General features: G+C 39.3%; 1 protein-coding gene across 5 annotated transcripts in view; it reads left to right on the top strand.

Annotated features, from left to right (window-relative positions):
- Ctnna2 (catenin alpha 2) overlaps nucleotides 1–19,917 on the top strand; it is a 1,149,087-nt gene that overhangs the window by 1,015,157 nt on the left and 114,013 nt on the right. For all 5 annotated transcript variants that reach the window (NM_001106598.2, NM_001415842.1, NM_001415843.1 and 2 more), the window contains 2 exons: nucleotides 17,194–17,286; nucleotides 18,232–18,388. In NM_001106598.2, coding sequence (NP_001100068.1) covers nucleotides 17,194–17,286; nucleotides 18,232–18,388 — 250 coding nt within the window. The remainder of the gene's footprint in view (nucleotides 1–17,193; nucleotides 17,287–18,231; nucleotides 18,389–19,917) is intronic.

Raw genomic sequence — 19,917 nt, 5'->3', positions numbered from 1 at the left:
CCAGGTTCTATCTGAATCTCACACAGAAAAACTAATCCAGGCTCCATTCTGGCGGCACATGACAAATTGAATGGGCCCTACGCATAAAAAGTGTAGCCTCTCATCATATCCTAACATATTCATCAAGACTCTTATTTTCTTCTAAGTTGGTCCTTAGGATGTTTTGTCCATATTCTAAAGGTACTTCCTCTAATGGATTTTTTGCACAGATTCTTTTAAAACGCTATGATATCATTTTGGGTCATTTTCCAACTTCGTAGCATTTTAGTCCCTGAAACAGCTAATATTTTTGAACAAGCTTTATATGGTAAAATCATGGTTGTTGATATCAGGCTTGAGTAAATATGAATAAAGGTATGAGAATGCAAAGGTGAGAGGTACTTGAATATTTGAAGAGATGAGATGAGGAAGGAGTGAGCATAGGTGGTGTTGATCAGAGGCAGTGGCTATCAGAAGGACGGGCATGCTCAGGGCAACTAGTACCCTGGTAGGAACTTAACTACCCCTCAAGTTTTAGGATATCATTCTACTTCTTGTGCTGGAAAACTTGTTGCTGTAAGGAGTTAACTATTTTTGACCTTATGTGTCAGGTAGCATATCATTTTTCAGTTTGTGGTAAGTCATTGCTTATAAAGGTAAGAGCACTCTTAGCTTGAAGATCACATTCATATATATTTTGATAGCTTATGGCCAAATTTTCCTCCTATTTAAACATAAAATAATGCTTCTGAGAAAATCATTTGTAAGTACATAATTTATCCTGCTATGGTGAAAAAAAAACAGTGCTAATCATTTTAAAATTTTACTTAGGCATCTAGGAGTGTCAAAAGGATCTTCAAATTATCATGTACTTAACACTGATGATCTTCAAATAGCTCCTCCCCCATGTAGGCACACGAGGTATGCTCCATAAACTTGCACCCTATGAGAGAACCTATTTGGGCTAAAAGCTCTCAGTTAATGAAATGAGCAGCCTACCTGGAAAGCACAAAGCGAAACAGGAGCAAGATGCATAGAATTTCCCTATTACTCACTTTTTTCTGGAAATATTAGTCAGAATGCCATCGTTAGCTTTATATCACTGAGCACACTGAAAGGTCAGATCAAATGGCCGTTCAGTTAGATGACAGATTCAGCTAAAAGAAAGGAAGAAAAAGGAAGGCCTCCTGAGGATGAACGCAAAGCAATTCTATTGTAGGAAGTTGCTAAGCTTCCTACACATTCGAAGGGGATTATGGGCTAGGACTGATCCTATGGGCATTAGTGACAAGAATAACCTTGGCTCTGAGTTTGTGGACACTTACAAAAGTACAGCTGCTCATTTCATCTAGACCTGGTGATGATCTCCCAAGAGTCAGAGATGAAGCCAGGATGCATCTGTGAGCTTCCCTGGCCATGGCTCAGGACTGTGATGGCTACATCTGCTGCCCAGTGAGGCAGAGGTGACCCTTTGTGGGTCACCTTGGAAGGAAAAAAGGATTTCACTGCTTCAGTCCTTTCCAACAGGGTTCCCAGGTTACTATAAACTAACTCTACTGTCTAGGGTCTGGACACTGCTGTGGCTCTATCTCTAGTCATTATAGGAATGCTTTATGTTCAAATGGTGAGCAAGACACTGGCATACGTATAGTTCTTCTTAGAAGCATGTGATCCAAAGAGAGCAATGAATTATTGGCATTCAATAAGAAGTTTTTCAGTTTACGAGAGACTTTTGTATATGTTAAGCTTGTCAGTGGAACCAGGAGGCTTCACCTCTTTATAGGACAGAGGCATGAAGTGATGGTGGCCACAACAGTGATGAAAAGTAGTTAAGAGTGTCTGCTGTATGAGTGATGTTGTTCATCTAAAAGAATGCAGATGACTATATGCAAAGAAATGGAAGTAGATATCATGAAGCAAGTTCATGAGGACAGACGTTGACAGAAGAATAATAATGAATGTCAATATATGGGAGATGATTTCTGGGGACATCATATAGGTGGCTCTGTAGCTCTGTCATAATTTTACTTGATCTGTATAATGAACTTAAAATTAAGTACTATAGAGAGTTCCATGATATTACCCCTAGATGGTGGAAGGACTTCAGCTTTTTCCTGGTCCTGAAATGTGTGTGCTTGCTCCTTGGGAAGTGATAAAGAAAAGAGGAACCATACTTCACATCCATATTCCAACAGGATCACTAAAAGGAGATTTAAAGCACCATGAGCAACCTTGAAGAAGGCAAGAGAGCAAATCTGAAATACAAGAAGAGATAATAGAGGGACAGAGATAAGGAAGAATTTTAATTTGAGGGGGATGGGCTATGGGAAGGTTACAGGATACACTTCAAATGGGAGGATGGAGAATTTGCAAGTAGGAAGGGCAGAGAGGGAGCTGTTAAAAGGTTTGAACTTTCAAGCTGCTCAATTCATTAGGGCCTTTCAGTGTGTGGTAGAGGACGTGACTCATGTCATCTTCCCAAAGCTTACGTAATCCACTTAAGTGAATTCTGAAGTTGGATGGCAAGTGTGTAGTTCACAGTTTCCCACTCTTACAGCCCCAATTACAGTAGTGAATGCATGCATTTTTGCCGAGGGGCTATTAGGGGTTACTACCTTCTGTTGGGTATAGTCTGGATCCTATAGGTAGATTACTTATGTACTTGACTAAAGCCTAGGATAGAGATAATGTCTTGAAGTTCGCTGAAATAGGGAGACTGAAGAAAAAGTAAATATCAAGAGACTGTGATTGCAGAAGATGCTATATCATTAATATAAGGAGGCCTTTGGAGTGATCTTCCTGTTTCAGGAATGGGTAGTGCTACAGTTAGAGAAATTGTGAACCCAGATTTTCTCTTCTTTGACAATTTACTGGCAAATCGCTTGTGCACATGTTTGAAGCTTGGGTGGCATCCTAAAAGTCTGTCTGAAAGTCTTGTACCATATGTGACCCTCCTGTTGCTATTCCTATTTTTTTTTACTGGTCTTACACCATTAAATATTGATAAGTAGACTTGAACTATACACATTTTTGTTTGTTAGAAATATATATACCTCTTTCTTATCCTCTTAACCACTTTTTCATTTATTATTTGTTTAGGCCATGTGTGTGGTATGTGCTCCACATGTGTTTAGATGCATGTGTGTGTGCAGTTGTGCATGTGCATTGTGGCTGTGCATGGAGGATGATCCCCAGTGCTTGCTCATTTGTCCACATGCATCTTGAGGCAGCATCATTCATTGGACCTGCAGCTCAGCATTTGAGCTAGTCGGGAGAGCCAGCTTGCTGTGGGGTGCTCTGCCTCTATCTTTTCATTTGCTATCCTTACACATGGGGTCGCCAAGACCACCTGATATTTATATGGGTTCCAGGGATTGAACTGCAGTCCTCACACTTGAGCAGCAAGTATTCACTCACTGAGCCATCTCCCCAGCCTCTTATCTACTTAACTTAGAAAATAATTAATTATGACACAGTATAGCATAATCTATACTCTATTTAATTCCCATCATGAAGATGCTTTAGAGTATTGGACAGGCTTGTATAAATGAACCCTTGATTCTGACCAAGTTTCTGTTTAAACCAGAGATTGACAATCCTTTTCAGTACAGGAGCAGATAATCCCTCTTCTTGGCTTGTGTGTTACGTGCTATCTGTCATTACAAACCAACTCTGCTTTTGTAATGCAAAAGTACTCACAGACAGTACATACATTGAAAGAGATATGTTCCAGTAGTACTTTATTTACAAGATCAGAAGAACACTAAAACTTTATTTACAAAACCAGTGAAAGAAGAAAACTAAAGATTTGGAGATGAAATTAAAGGAGGAAAATTCTTTGTTCTTATGTATTTTTTCAAAAACTTTCAGGAAAGCTCAGAGTTTCTAATGAGCATTTTAATTGTTATATTCTATAGGAGGAAAACATATGAACTGTGTGAACAGTCCTGTAGGCCTAATGTTTTTGTGCTGTGTAAAATTTATCCTTCTGTTATCCAAATGCTGATTTCTCTTCCCTAATATCTTCTTTCTTTCTGGACACAGCACTGTAATGCTTATGTTAAGTATCTCCTGTCTCAAATTTGAATTAACAATTCTTACCATGTATTCTTTGCCTTGTCTATAAATACTGATCACCCAGTGGCTGGGCAGGAGAAAGAGTAGGTTAGGACTTCTGACAGCCAAGAGAAGGAGAGAGAAGAACAGAGAGAGGGAGGGAGGGAGGGAGGGAGGGAGAGAGAGAGAGAGAGAGAGAGAGAGAGAGAGAGAGAGAGAGAGGAGGGAGGGGGAGGGGCGTGGGGAGGGAGGTCTGCCATGAGGAGGAATGAGGAAAGAGTTCATAGAGTCCAACTGGAGAATGGAAGACCACAATTGTAAGTATTATTAGGATCATGGCAAGGAGGTAGCCAGATTAGTTTAGGGACTTAAGGTAAATCATTTGACTGCACAGGTATCGAGGTTTGAAATAAATCTGTGTTGTTACTGGGAACGAACTAGAAATATAGCTGCCATATTAATTTACTACATACACAGTTACTTTGTTTTTTTCCCCACCAAGGATTCTGTTTGATTATAGGTAATACAGAGTAAGACTTAGCCAAAATAGGGGCTCATAAGGACAGGAATTCAAGAAAATTCAGGACAGTGGGGCTGTCTATGTGTAAGTCTCTATGGGATCCATGGCTACCTCAAGGATGAGCACTCTATTTTTTACTAATGTGCATGTATATGGGGCAGTGGGGCCTGTGGAGAGCAAAGGAGGGTATCAAGTCAAGTCTCATGGAGTTGCAGTGATCAGCGGAAAGCTTCATTGGAGATGGATATTTATGTATGTCTGTATACTTAATTGTATATTTAGGTGTTTTCACCCACATGCACATAAATAAGGCATAAGGCAATAGTACATGTTGAATAGTGAGGGTTGTGTAGACAGTGTACCTGATTCGTATTGTTCATTGCGAATAGGTTGCCTTCCTAGAATTTACTTTGGCACGTTTCTAGGAGTTTAATTGATAGAGGTACTTTCTACAACAGTTCCACTCTTCATAAATCCCCAAAGACAATCTGGAACAAAATGAGGTCTCTGGCCTAACTCTCATTAAATTGAAATTCAGTGCAAAAAAGGCAGATCTTTTAATGTTTAGGATGGTTAGACATGAAGTGGTTGTCTTGACTCTATCCTTCCACTTGTCAACAGGCTACAGGAAGAAACCGTTCTTTCTCACTTACTCATAAGGATCTTCATTCTACAAATAATCCTATATCCCAAAACATTGAACGCTGGATGGGCTTTATGTAACTCATATCCATCACTACAGACAAATTCCCACACTACCAGTGTTTAGCCTTCATATATGAAGATTGACATCTTTTGTGCACTACTTTTTTCATGGGACCGTGGGAAGGAAAATAATAGCAAGGAGTAATGATACTTTACCTCCTTGATATGAAGCTAGAGAGAATGAAATCTCAGGAGGTCTTTGGTAATTAAAAGGGGATTACATCTATCGCATGATTTTAGATAACATAAAAGAAGCCTCTGCTATCCTTTTCACATAACAGCACATTATTGATGAAGCAGCTTCAAGAACACATTAGGTGATGTTTTATTGCATTATTTTAAGCCACTGAGGTTTTTATATATGAAGGGTATAGATTTATGCTGAGTGATTCAGCGAGAAAGCAGGCACATCAATTTGTTCATGAATGTGAGCTGGTGATTACCTCCATTAAAGTCACTAGGGCAGACTGATCATTTTAATTTAGGCAGAGGCATGCACACAGCATTGCTAGTAGTGCTTGTATCCCCAAGAACACAAGCACAGGAGCTATTTTGCATCCCAGAGGAGCCCTAGACATGCAGATTTGTGTTGTCATAGGTGTCTAACTACAGACAAGGGTGCAAGGACTAATGATGGGACTGGAAGGAAATTTCTCTGCAGTTCTGTGTAGCAGGATAGTGCATCTGGTTCATTTGGCTCTTAGCTGCCAAGTGCTTACTTGATATTTAATTGTGAAAAACGGTTGTGCGGGGAATACATCACTGCCCAACTCTAGATCATAGAATTTGGGGGTGCGCTTGACAGTGATGCAGCTGTAGAAAACTGAATGTTTCTGTCATTTCCATAACATGCCTGGGACTTGTGGTCTTATGGGTTTACCTGTTTACTTACTTTTAATGTAATTGAGCTCCAGTAATCCATTGGTTCTCAGCCTTCCTAATGCTACAGCCATTCAATATGGTTATTCATGCTATGGTGTTCCCCCGACCACAAAATTATTTTTATTGCTACTTCATAACTGTAATTTTGCTACTCTTGTGACTCATAAATAATGATGCTTTCCAACCGTCTTAGGAGACCACTGTGAAAAGTTCATTTGCACCTCAAAGGGGTCATGATCCAAAGGTTGAGAACCACTGTCCTAATCATAGCTATGTACTAGTTATATTGGTGGCTTCTGTCCTGCAGGGGTTGACAGTATATCTGGGCTAATGGGAAGCAGCTGCTGAAATAGTCTTGATGTCTGCTTGTAGTTTATGGACTAGATAGTCATGGGCACTAAGATGTCATGGTGAGAGAGGAGAGATGGTGAGAATAAGGTGCTAATGAAGAATTCAAGTCTAATCACTGAGGAGAACCTTCTGCCAGCAGTGTGGTCCAATGAAAACAAGCACCAGAGGAAGCTCCCTCACTCACAGTTTCTACCTCTGACAGGAGCCAAAATGAAGCCAGAAGTGACTGCTTTTGTGTGGGTAATAGTGACAGAGGTGACCTCCATTAGCTGCATAATGAAAGGGAAATTATTTGCCAAATAGTAAAACAAAATTAGGAACAATTAAGTATTAAATATATGAAACTGGATAGAAATTTGAGAATATTTAGAAAACGAGGTAAGTATCATCAACAGACACAGAGATATTGTCTGTTACAAACTATGCCTAAGGTTGGACTAAAATATGCTAATTATAGCATAAAATAGAGTTCCTTTATTCTTTATTTTTATTGATGTGTGTATGGGGTGGGGGTAGGATGCCTGTGGAGGTCTAAGGAGAGTATCAGGTCCTCTAGAGCTGCAGTGACCAGGAACTATGAGCCTCCGATATGGGAGCTGCGAACTGAAGTAGGATTCTCTGAAAGAACAGCAAGAGTTCTTGATCTCTGAGCCATCTATGAACCTCAAAATCTACCACTATTTATCTGTGCCTCTCCTTCATCTCCTCAGCAATACTCATCGAACTGTGAATTTTTAAAACAGGTTACACATGGATTTCTTTCTTTACTTTTTATTTTTAATTTAATTTTATTGTTATTATTTCTTTTCTTTTTTTGGATATTTTCTTTATTTACATTTCAAATGTTATCCCCTCTCCCAGTTCCTCTCTGAAAAACTCCTAACTCACCCTCCTGTTCCCCCTGCTTCTGCTCACCCACCCACTTTCTCCTGCCTCCCTGCTCTGGCATTCCCCTACACTGGATCATTGAGCCTTCATAGAACTAAAGGCCTCTCCTGTTATTAATGCCCTACAAGGTCATCCTCTGCTACATGTGTGGCTGAAACCATGGGTTTCTCTCTCAATATGTATCCTTTGGTTGGTTGTTTAGTCCCTGGGAGCTCCTAGGTGTCCGGTTGGTTGATATTATTGTTTTTCCAATGGGGTTGCAAACCTGTCAGCTCCTTCAGTCCTTTCTCTAGTGCCTCCATTGGGGACCCTGTTCTCAGTCCAATGGTTGGCTGCGATCATTCACCTCTGTGTTTGTCAGGCTCTAGCAGAGCCTCTCAGGAGACAGCTATATCAGGCTCCAGTCAGCATGCACTTCTTGGGATCCTGCAATAGTGTCTGGGTTTGGTGAGATATATGGGATTGTTCCCTATGTGGGGCAGTCTCTGGATGGCCTTTCCTTCAGTCTCTGCTCCACACTTTATCTCCTTATTTCTGCCCATGAGTATTTGTTCCCCCTTCTAAGAAGGACTGAAGCATCCACACTTTGGTCTTCCTTCTTCTTGGGCTTCATATGGTCTGTAAATTGTATCTTGGGTATTGTGAGCTTTTGGGCTAATATTCATTTATCAGTGAGTACATACCATGTGTGTTCTTTTGTGATTGGGTTACCTCACTCAGGATGATACTTTCTAGTTCAATCCATTTGCCTAAGAATTTCATGTAGTAAATGTTTTTTAATAGCTGAGTAGTACTCCCTTGTGTCAGTATACCACATTTTATGTATCCATTCCTCTGTAGAAGGACACCTGGGTTCTTTCCAGCTTCTGGCTATTATCAGTAAGGTTGCTATGCACATATTGGAGCATGTATCCTTATGATATGTTGGAGCATCTTTGGGTATATGCCCAGGATTGGTATAACTGGGTTCTCAAGTAGTACTATGTCCAATTTTCTGAGGAATCTCCAGACTGATTTCCCCAGTGGTTGTACCAGCTTATGATCCCACCAACAATAGAGGGATGTTCCTTTTTCTCCCCATCCTCACCAGCATCTACTGTCAATTGAGTTTTTGATCTTAGCCATTCTGACTGGTGTGAGGTGCAATCTCAGGGTTATTTTGATTGGACACTTCTTTAGGTGCTTCTTGGCCATTTGATGTTCCTCAGTTGAGAATTCTTTGTTTAGCACTGTGCCTCATTTTAATAGGGTTATTTGATTCTTTGGAGCCTTATACAAAGCTCAAGTCTAAGTGGATCAAGGACCTCCACATAAAACCAGATACACTGAAAACTAATAGAAGAGAAAGTGAGGAAGATCCTCAAACACATGGGCACAGGGGAAATTTTCCTGAGCAGAACACCAATGTCCTATGCTCTAAGATCAAGAATCGACAAATGGGACCTCATAAAATTACAGTTTCTGTAAGTCAAAGAACACTGTCATTAGTACAAAATGGCAACCAACAGATTGGGAAAAGATCTTTACCAATCTTACATTTGATGTAGGGACTAATATCCAATGTATACAAAGAACTCAAGAAATTATACTCTGGAGAATCGAATAACATGAATTTCTGTATCTATAGGTTTAGTGTCCAAGAATTCATTGAACCATGGATCCAAAATACTAGGGAAAAACTGCATCTATACTATACCTGAACAGATTTTTTTCTTTTTAAAACAATGATTTATTTTTATTTACATGTATGCATGTGTATTTCTGTGCATGTTGCATATACATAGGTAGTGCCCACAGAGACCAGAAAAGCATGTCAGATATCCCTGGAGTTAGAGCTATAGGAGGTTGTGAACCACTTGATATGGATCCTCTGAAAGAGCTATAAATTACCTTAAGTACCAAGCCATCTCTATCCTCAAGTAGATCTTTTGCTACTATTCCATAAACAATAGAGTCTAACAACCATCTACACAACACTTACAGTGTAATAGTCATTCTAAATGATCTTATTTAGACTTATAGTGTGCATAATTAAATGCAGAAGCTTACCACTTCTATTTAGGTACTTTGCACCAATCCCTACAGATACCATGGATTGACTAGCTTAAGCACTCACTGTCTTCTCCTCAAAATGGAGGTTCCTCTCTGCATGAATAATGCTTAATTTTTAATTGAGTCTAATTAGGGCCATCCATATGTGCATGAGCACCGGGGACATCCACTAGAACATGGTCAACATAAGAGAGAATATACTAAAGAAAATCACTTCTCCCTTTCCTTGCAGCCTTCAATTGTAAATAGCTTCACAGCTGTGAGTGGGGACTTTGACTTCCAGGCACAAGCTGAAATCCATATTAATTCCTTCTTACAGCAGGTTATATCAGCCCATGAAAGTGGCTAAATCTTCAGGTGGAACCCAAAGTGTTCCTTGGTGTGCTTACAGAGAATAACTTTGTGCACCTGTTATTTATTCCACCTATCTCATGGATTTCTTCCTTCTTTCTGGCTTTATAGGAGCACAGGACTAACTATAAATCATTCCCTTTAATAGTAAATAATTTCATTTTTATCTTCAAATTTACTGTGATTGTGAAATATTTATAAAAGGAGCAAGTGCTTTATGGACCTCTGAGTTGGTACTTCGTTTCATTTCAAATGTATGTTCTACTTAAAACATGCTTTTGATACATGAAGGTATACAAATTAATGAAAATGAAAAAGCATGTGGAGGTTTAATGCATGGAATATGTTCAGTGTTTGTAATCAAACAAATACAAGGAATATTTCAACAAATAATTTGAATTCGAGGGTCAGAAAAAGGAAAAAAATGTTCTTGTGACTCAGATATACCTCATATCTCTTTGGAGTTAAATGTCTAATTGTTTTACAAGTTGAGATTTTTTAATTAAGGTATAGTAGTCTTACTGGCTTTTGGTTTGCTTTGTTTCTGTTGGTGTTCAAATAAGACTCAGATTTATTTCAAGATTTATTTTTGTTTATATTCAGGTCCAATGTATATACCTGTAGGTAGGTATTCACATGTTGAATCCAGGTAGCCGTGAAAATCAGTCATCAGATGGAACCCCTGGAGGCAGAGTTTATAGCAGTTGTGACCAACCGGTGTGGGTGATAGGAACTGAAGTTGGGTCTTCTGTAAGATCATTATGTGTCCCCATGTGCTGAACTACACTTCCGGCCCCCAAACTGGAATTCTTGCATTTAAATATGTTCATAATACACTTATAGATGAAGGTTTCTAGGAGTATCTTGGGAATGTTGACAAGCTAGTTTTGCTAACTACATTAGGATGTACATGCCAATCAACATACAAACTGAGTTCAAGAACCAACTTACTGTATTAGAAAACTTGGCACCAATTTTCCTTAATATTTTATTTTTTGTCTCAGCTTGCTAATTGTATTTTTTTATTTCACCTGGCTACTCAGTGTGTTTCCAGTAAAGCCAAGAGTACAGTAATCACTGAACAGAAAGAAAACTTGGCTAACAGAGCAGTCAGTAAAGAAAGATTGAAGGATGGTTAATTGAACTATCCATGATACATTGAAGAGTTCTGAGCTAATAGAAATGAGTACTAAATTTGGAGAGTAGTGAGTGAGTGTGTGTGTGTGTGTGTGTGTGTGTGTGTGTGTTTTGGAGATCAGATATCAAAGTAGGATGTCTCCTTTACTTATTATTCACTTTGTTGACTTTAATGAAACAATCTGCATGCACATCTACCTCCATTGCAGACTCAGACTATCACAGCTTGTTTCCACAGTAAGCACTTTACCAACCAAGCATATTTCCTAATGCTTCAGATTCTCTGAGATCAAGCTCATGATTTAACTATGGCTGCCAAGCTTCTTCTGTTTCCCAACGACAGCTTGTTCTAATGCACAGACACCACACAGAAAACACTGGCTCAGCCTTTTTGTCTCCCACCTGTCACCCCAAATTGAATTCTCTTTCAGAAGTTTTCCTCTTCAGCATGGATATAATGCCATCAGTTCACTAAACAGCTCTCCCCACCATGCTTGTGGCCCATCCAACATCAATTTTAATAGCTGCAAATTTAATATCCTATGATAAACTTTAATGTTTTCTAGGCCCCCAGGCAAGTGGATAACTTGTCTCAGTAACTATAAATAATTCAGAAATGGAAAAAGAAAAGGCCAGATCCAGCTGGACGTGGACACCTTATAACCTCCCCTGCTTGGTTGACTCGTGTAGGATCCAAAATTGACTCAAGTTTAATCAGACTGCATAGTGTCTTCAAGGCTATACCCTACTCATGGTCTACTCTATGTTTTTTTCCTCATTATTTTATAATGTCTAATGAGATTAGTGTTCCTTCCATTCCCTCAGTTTCAGTCACATTGTGCTAAAATGACCATAGTGATGAGCCTTGCTTCAAAAAATAGGGTATTTTATTCAACCAAGTAGGTTGTTATTTCATTCAACATGTGTTTAAAGAATAGATGATCAGGACTAGTTACGAGGCATTTACTACATGCAGCATTCTTAGGCTGGTGAAGAAGTATTAGTAGGCTCAAGATACTTTACTAATTAAAGCAGCGGTTCTCAACCTTCCTAATACAATGACCCTTTAATATAGTTCCTCATGTTGTCGTGAGCCCCCAATCATAAAATTATTTCCATGCTACCTCATAACTGTAGTTTTGGAATTGTTATGAATTATAATGTAAATATGCATGTTTTCTGTTGGTCTCAAATTACCCCTGTGAGAAGGTTGAGGGTTGTGACCCACAGGTTGAGAACTACTGCATTAGGGGCTACCTAGAAAACTAAGCCATTGGTCATTTGTTGACAGAGTTGTAAAAATGAAAATACTTGGAATTCTGTCCAGAGCCATGATAATGGCAGTGGCTGAGACAGAAGCAGAGTAGTGCAAGCCACAGTAAAACAAGAAAGGTAGGAGTTTGGATGGCATCCATGAAGGGTTTCAAGCACACATCCTGCCTTCTGAGATACCAAAGTCCTTAGCTTGCTATTTGGAATCCTCTCAGTAGGGTTCCTAATAGAATAGAAGGTAAATGGAATTCTGATTTTAAGTGGAATTAAACATAGGGGTACTTTGCAGAATAGAGGCTGCCAAACTTAGGATTTGTGGATCTGTGGAAATTAAAGAGAATAAATAATCAGAGAACAGTGGAGATTGCCAGCTGTTTGCTTCTGCCCAGTGTTGCCAGCTCTGTCTGCCCCAGTCGGGTTCTGTTGGGTGGTGAGCATCTTCTTTAGCCTGAAGTCACAATGGAGTTTATTTAAACAAAGAGTGAGAGACAAAAAAAGTTGCAAGAAGAAAAGCTTGTCACCTTCTGAACTTAACTAGTTGGCATTTCTTACTTTCAAAAGAGTCCAGCTGTTTTCAGTTCCATACCCCTCCAGGACCAGCTTCTACTAGGGAGTTGATAGCCAGACCGGTCTGGACATGACTCCTTTCTGTACTTGACTAGCACACTGACTTGTATGTAGGCTGCAATTCCAACTCTCCTCGGGCATTTCTATTTAATTTCTAATTAATAATAATAGAATAATTAATTTCTATTTAAGCTTTTGTTTAACCAATAGAGAAGTAAAAAGAAAATGTCTCCAGATCTTTTTGATTTTGATTTTACATATATATGTGTATATATATATATATATATATTATATACATATAGGTATTGAGTTGACAATGTATAATAGGTCATCATATGTCTCACAGCTTCAACAGTTATGAACAGCTGGCTGGCCTTATTTGTTTTATACCCCCAACTATCCAACTATTTCTTCTTTTCATGTTATTGTTAAGTAAATTCTAGCCATTTTATTATTATGTTCATCAACATTTTAATCATCTCTTTTAAATAAAGAAAAAAAAACTATATAGTGGAAAGTGTTTGCATCTGACTCCAGGTGCATTTGGACACCAGAACAAGGCATCAGATCTTTCTGCAATTATTTTTTCCATTGTGACTTTCTGGATATGGGTTTTATGAATGGAACTTGGGTCCTCTAAAAGAGCAGTAAGTGGTCATAATTGATGAGCATCTCCCTACCCCCATCCCTCTTTTAAAGTACTCAATATGGCAGCATCATGCTTCCTAAATATAGGTAACTCCATAGTAGTGGCAGATACTTGGTCAACACTGAAGTTTCTTTGGCTTCATAAACCTTAATTTATACATTTATTGATTTACATACTTGCATATATGCATGAACCTTATTTTTTAGCGTATCAATAAGGTATTATGAACTTTCCTCCACCCATCAGGACTTTCATGATGGCAATCCTGATGTTCTGTTTTATACTTGGTTTTATCTTTTGTATATTCTGTCAAAGTTTAGTTAGTTATACAAATTGATCAGTCTTAGATAGTTTTGGTTGGAAGAAAATGTTTTATAGATAGTGCTATTGTTGTCTTAATTATTTTCCCTGTTGCTGTTGTGTGGTTACTAAGATACTTGGCAAATGCCACTTAAGGGAGAATGGATTTATTTGGGTCGCAGTTCCAGGATATGTCTACTGTGGTAGGGAAGTTATGGTGGCATTCACTTAATGTAACTGGTTACAGTGCAGTCACAATGAGAGACAAAAGGATCCTAAATGCTTGGGCTCAGCTAACTTTCTATAATCCAGTGGAAGGTGTGACCACAGGGAACCATGGTGCCAATGCTTAGAGTGAGCTTCCCCACTTCAATTAAACTAATCTAGATATTTCCTAACCCGCATGTGCAGAACTAACCCAGTCTCAGTAATTCATCACAGATGGGTCTGGAGGCTTGTTTCCTAGGTGATACAAGATTCTGTCAAGTTGACAATCAACACTAACTCTCTCCATGCCCTTCCATGAGACACACCATCTGGTTCTTGTTCCCATCTCCCTTTTTCTTTAGCCATTCAGGAATTAGAGGTATTATTTCATTGACAGTGCTGCTATTTTTTTTTTTAAGAGAGAGAAGAAAATATTAACCCAAGCTTAGTTTCTGGGGTACTTTGATTTTTTTTATGTTGATGTCATACAGCATTCTTTAACTGCCTACTGATTTTTTTAAAATGTGACAATAACTATGCCTCTCAAACCAAGGATGGATGGTACAGAATAATCAGCTGTCACGAGTTGAGTCCTGCTATTGAAGGTCAAACTCTTCCATTCTCTTGATAGTCTTCTGAACTCAACACAAAATAGGAGATTCCCTTTACTAGCAGGACTTCTTCTCTGATTGTCTCTGGGTAGCTCAAAACACCCCATATATTCTACCTGCAGACTGTCCTTTAGCCTTGATAAGACTACAAGTTCAGCTTTCTTTCTCCAGATAAGAAATCTGTTCAGCAAGCACTTGAGATCCCTGGAATGCTTCCTCATGCTAACGAGGCATCTCTGTACCTTAACATTCAGCCAATGACCTTTGCCCACCCTGGATATTTCTACCTCCTTCCAAAAAACTATACAACCATTGATTCACACTAAATAAAGTTGATCTGTCTCCCTGAAGCTGACCCCAGAGTGTCTTCATCTCCATTATACTCAAAGGCCTTCTGAAACACTGTTAATCCCAACTCTACTCCCTTTGTCCTCATAGGCCAGTGGCCAACAATGCCAATGTGAAGTGAGGACAACAGTCACATAAAACCATATCTCATGGCATAAATGTTATTCAACATCAGTGTGAAGGCCATCAATTTAATATTTGGAAACCAAACTTAAGTAAATAATTATGTTTCTGAAAAAAAATGTCCATACTATCATGATTTTTCTTGGGCTGTTATAAACAAAGAGGACTAAACTTTGGGTTCACATCAAGAACTAGAATGTAGGAGCTGTTGTTTAATACCATAGCATAGGTAAAGTCTGATCAGAAACTATATGGGGGAAGTTTCTTTAGCCAAATAGTCATAACTCTGTTTTGAGTGTGTCCTTTAGAAGTCATATTCAAAATTATTGTACACAGCCACCTGTACACACTCATATTAACAGTTATTCTTTAGCAATTCAGTTAACACATATTAAAGACCTGTACTGGGCACTGAATAGTCATTTGCAATGTACAGTGAGTAAACACAGAAAATGATGGCCGCACAGTTTAGCTTGTAAAAGCTGGTGCTGATCTTTGTGAGAACACAAGTTTAGTTGCTAGCACTCACCTGGAGGTGGCTAAGAACTGCCTGTAACTGCAGCTGCAGGGGAATTCCATACCTTTGGTGAGGGCATGTGCCTGCACCCACACACAAATGCACATACATCCTCCTAATTAAAAGTAAAATTAATCTTTGAAAAGATATACAAAAATCGCAAATTCTTACCAAATTGCAGAATAGAAACAACAAAATACAGCCAAAAAAGCCGAAACCGGGAGATCTCAGTATTTGTCTCCCTGTTACTTCTCAAAAACTTTGTGCTTATTGGCATTAGTGTTCCTTACTGTGAGGCACATATTTTTCTCAGACTTATTTCAAAAAGCAAGTGTAATATGGAAAGTTATTACAAATAACTAGAAGATAATATTCATAACTCATTGCAACTGTGATTTTGGCAGCTTTTATTTTTATTGTACTAGGCCAATGTATCTTTCATCTTTCTTACTAATCTTCAAAGCGCAACTCCTACCATGATGGTGTATTATAGTCACCTTTGGAAGTATTTTTCCCCATAAATGCCTTCCCAGTCCCGATAAGGAAATGTTCCTCTGTCTGCAAAGAACTCATGTGGCTGAATGGAGATTAAGTGTCATCACACATCCCAGCTCTGCATTCCACACATTTCTGCAGAACACACTTCAGGTTCGCTTCACCTTAGGAACAATACAATGTGCGGTTCATTTTAATTTTTTCAAGCATTGGGGCATTTGCCAAGTAGAGACCAGAGACGTCCTGAGTACAAAATGCATGTGGCCCAGAGGTACCAGTATACTGTCCCTCTGCTAGCACCTTGCTCTGCTTGTGCTGTGCTAAGGCTTCACTGCTCATCCCCTTCCTGTTTAGCCTCTCTAATCCTCAATCTACTGATTCCTTGACAGCAACCTGATCACAGGGATCAGAGTTTTAATGGCACCTTTGTGTACTGTTGACCTTGGCCAATCAATCTCACCTTGTATTACCAACTCTCACTCCTTGATGAAAAAAAAAAATCACCTAAATGGAGCTGCTTGTTCTGGGAAGTTGAATTCTGTTTTATTTTGTTTTTAGCTGTTTTGGATTGTTTAATGTTTTTGAAAAACCAAATATGTCTGCTAGGACCATCTAGTTTTCCATATATTCCACCTGTGTCTGCTGGACTCTTCCCATCAGGCTTATTTGCTCATGGGTGCACTGCGTTGGGTGACTGACATTCTGGCAACTTTAGGCAGATGTGGATTCCATTTGTAAAGAGCTCTAATTCAGCATATAATTTGTCTCTGAATTGCAAAACCTCATGTGTAGCGTTTCTGTGACTGGAAAGGGTCAAGGGTGGATTCAGCCAAGATCACAGAAGTCTTTAAATAATGGTGACACTTTGGGGTTCAAGAGAGAGTGAGCAAAAACCAGGGCAGGGCAAAGGAGAGGCATGGCCAAAGTACTTTCATTTAAACCCTGTTTATCTATGCTTGGGAATTGAAGCAGTAGTTACTTATTAGCTGGCTTGTCTTCTGGTAGACATGCCTAGATTGATAAAATAGTATCCCATGGTTTGTCACAGAAGAGTGCCCTTATTACATTGGTGATGGCACGCCAGAGGTGAATGACACCTTTCCCAAACGTACAAGGTCACTTCTAGTTCTCCATTGTTTTCTTCCTTTCAACTCAATTTTGCACTTTGTCTTCTTCCACACAGGTTGCCAATTTGGCTTGTTCCATCTCCAACAATGAGGAAGGGGTGAAGTTAGTCAGGATGGCAGCTACCCAGATTGACAGCCTGTGTCCCCAGGTAAGTGTCCTTTATTTGGGTTACAAAAATCACTTGGTATGTTGGCAGTCAGGTTCCTCTATCATAAATCCATTCTCTTATTCTCTTATTCCCTCTCTCTTTCTCTCTCTCTCTCCCTCTCTCTCCCTCTCTCTCCCTCTCCCCCTCCCCCACCCACATCTCTCTCTGCAGTGTATCTGCATGTGGAGGCCAGAGGTCCATTTCTATTATTCTCTATTTTATTGTTTTTTTTTTAATCTTTATCAAGTGTCTCTCAGTAGATCTGAAGATCATAAATTTGGATAGGCTAGCTGATCACTGTGATTCAGAGAGCCTTTCCTCTTCTCCTTGTCAGGCCAGATCATAGGTGTCTACTGCTAGTCCTGGCGTTTTATATGTATTCTAGGAATCCAAACTCAGTCCCTTGTTGAAGTCACTTTACCCACTGTACTATCTCCACAGCCTCTTAAAGTTGCATCATTTTTTAGCTGGTACTGCCAATCCTGAAGCATTTATCTTTCTCAAAAAGAGACCGTAGCCACTCAGTGGACTCAGGATTATAGTGGCAATTATCCTCATTACTACTCATGTTGACTTCATTCTGTTTGTTTGGGGTTGTGATTTAAATGTTCTACATCTATTTACCTCATCTCAATAAGTAAATTATAAGCTTGCACATGCAGAAAGCAAGGAATAGATTTCTTACACATCTGTGCTAAAAAAAATTAGATTTGTCCAGAAAATACTTTTGAAACCTGAGGCTAATTACTATTTCTCCAAAAGAAGCATCAAACATAATGGTGGCTAATGGCTTCCTTTATCTCTCATGTTTTTAATTGTGCTGGATTGTGACAAATCATTTATCTGCAGTAACTTCAAAGTCTGGAGTCCCAACATGTGCTTTGACCTGCTTTTCTCCCTCCTGCAGAATGTGACTATCGTGTCCCTGTGTTCTCTACCCAATAGGTCATCAATGCTGCCCTCACTCTGGCTGCTCGGCCACAGAGTAAAGTTGCTCAGGACAACATGGATGTCTTCAAAGATCAGTGGGAAAAGCAGGTCCGAGTACTCACTGAGGCTGTGGATGACATCACCTCAGTGGATGACTTTCTCTCTGTCTCAGGTAATCATCTACAAGCTCCTTACCAGAGAGCCAGAGGAAGCTAACAAGATAAGAAATACCTCAGCAATGTAAAAGTCACTTTGATTCAGGGTTTCTCTGGCCTTTGAGTTTTCAGTCTTTCTAGCAAAGATGATTAGAACAGTCTCTTGAAAAATACAAAAACAAAAACAAAAAATAATATCTCAAGATACTGGGTGAAAAACTACAACTTTTGGATGATGAGCTCAGAACCTGAACAGATTGTACAAAAAGGCTTAGAGTCCATTTTAGATTTTGCATTTTTAAAAAGAAGGATGAATTTTCAGTTTACTTAAATTATCCAGGGGGCTTGGAATTGGTTAAATCACTTGACATGCCTTAAAATAGATAATCACTTATTTTGGTATGTCTATGTGAAGAAATTCTAGTTGTCTATATCACACAACCTGGAATGACCTGGGAAGAGAGTTTCAATGAGGTGACTACATTGGGTTATCTTGTGTGCAAGTCTATAGGAGATTGTCTTAAACTAATTGGCCTGGGAATTCACATAGGTCACTGTGGGTGGCACCATTCCCAATCCTGTATTGTGTGAGTGTGAAACTTGATCTGAGCGAGCAAGTCTGCAGGTAGATAGTATCCATTTCCCTCTGCTACTGGTTGTTGACTGACTAGTCTAATGCATTCCTGCCCTCACAATGTAACTTGGAGCTATAATTTAAAATAAGTTCTTTTCCCCCCAAGTTGCTATTGGAAGGGTATCTTACCATAGCAACAGAAATAAAACTAGAACAGGAGTGTTTTCAAGGGAAGGCTTGTAGTGAAGTAAGAAGAATTATTAACTTCATAATGAACGCAGTAGACTGCACAGCTTCAAACACATACCTATGAAGACTCATAAAGAAGGAATCAAAAGAACACAGAGGTACTCACCACTGTATTTGCAACTTTCTTCTCTTTGAATATTACCGGGCTCAAGAGGGCTAAAAAAATGCCAATGACTGTGAAGTCATTCTGAGTTTCAGTGGACTTCATCAGTGCCATTTCAAGATTGGATTAACTGCCAGCACATGGGCATTTTTCCAAAGAGCCTTTTGACCAAACCTGTTTAGCCCCTGTTTACCTGGAAGGGTCTCAATGGGAAGGAGGTCATGGGAAACATCATCCTCAATTATAAAACCTTGAAACAACCAGGAAACCAATTCTAATTGAACAGGTGTTGGGTCATCTCATAGGTGAGTGGCACAAACACCAAGCAGGTCACTTAGCACCTACCACCACGTGATCTGCCCTTCAGGGATTGGGGAGGGGATGATTGAGCCCTGAGAGAAGCAATTCTCTCACTGCTGATGAGAGTCAGGCCAACAGGACCTGTGACTTTATCTGTGGAGATGATTCTGGCAGAGGCTAATGCATTTGGGTCTTCCCCCAACCCCTGCAGACTTCCCGTTTCATAGAGAAACGGAAAATTCCCATTGCAGACTGTGTTAAAGGTTTGCCTGAGAGCAACACAATCAAATCTATGGATCTAATGGGTACTTAAAAGACCA

The sequence above is a fragment of the Rattus norvegicus genome, chromosome 4, assembly GCF_036323735.1.
Source record: "Rattus norvegicus strain BN/NHsdMcwi chromosome 4, GRCr8, whole genome shotgun sequence".
NCBI lineage: Eukaryota > Metazoa > Chordata > Mammalia > Rodentia > Muridae > Rattus > Rattus norvegicus.
Note: the sequence above shows the minus strand (reverse complement) of the source record. Positions and strands in the feature narration are given on the sequence as shown.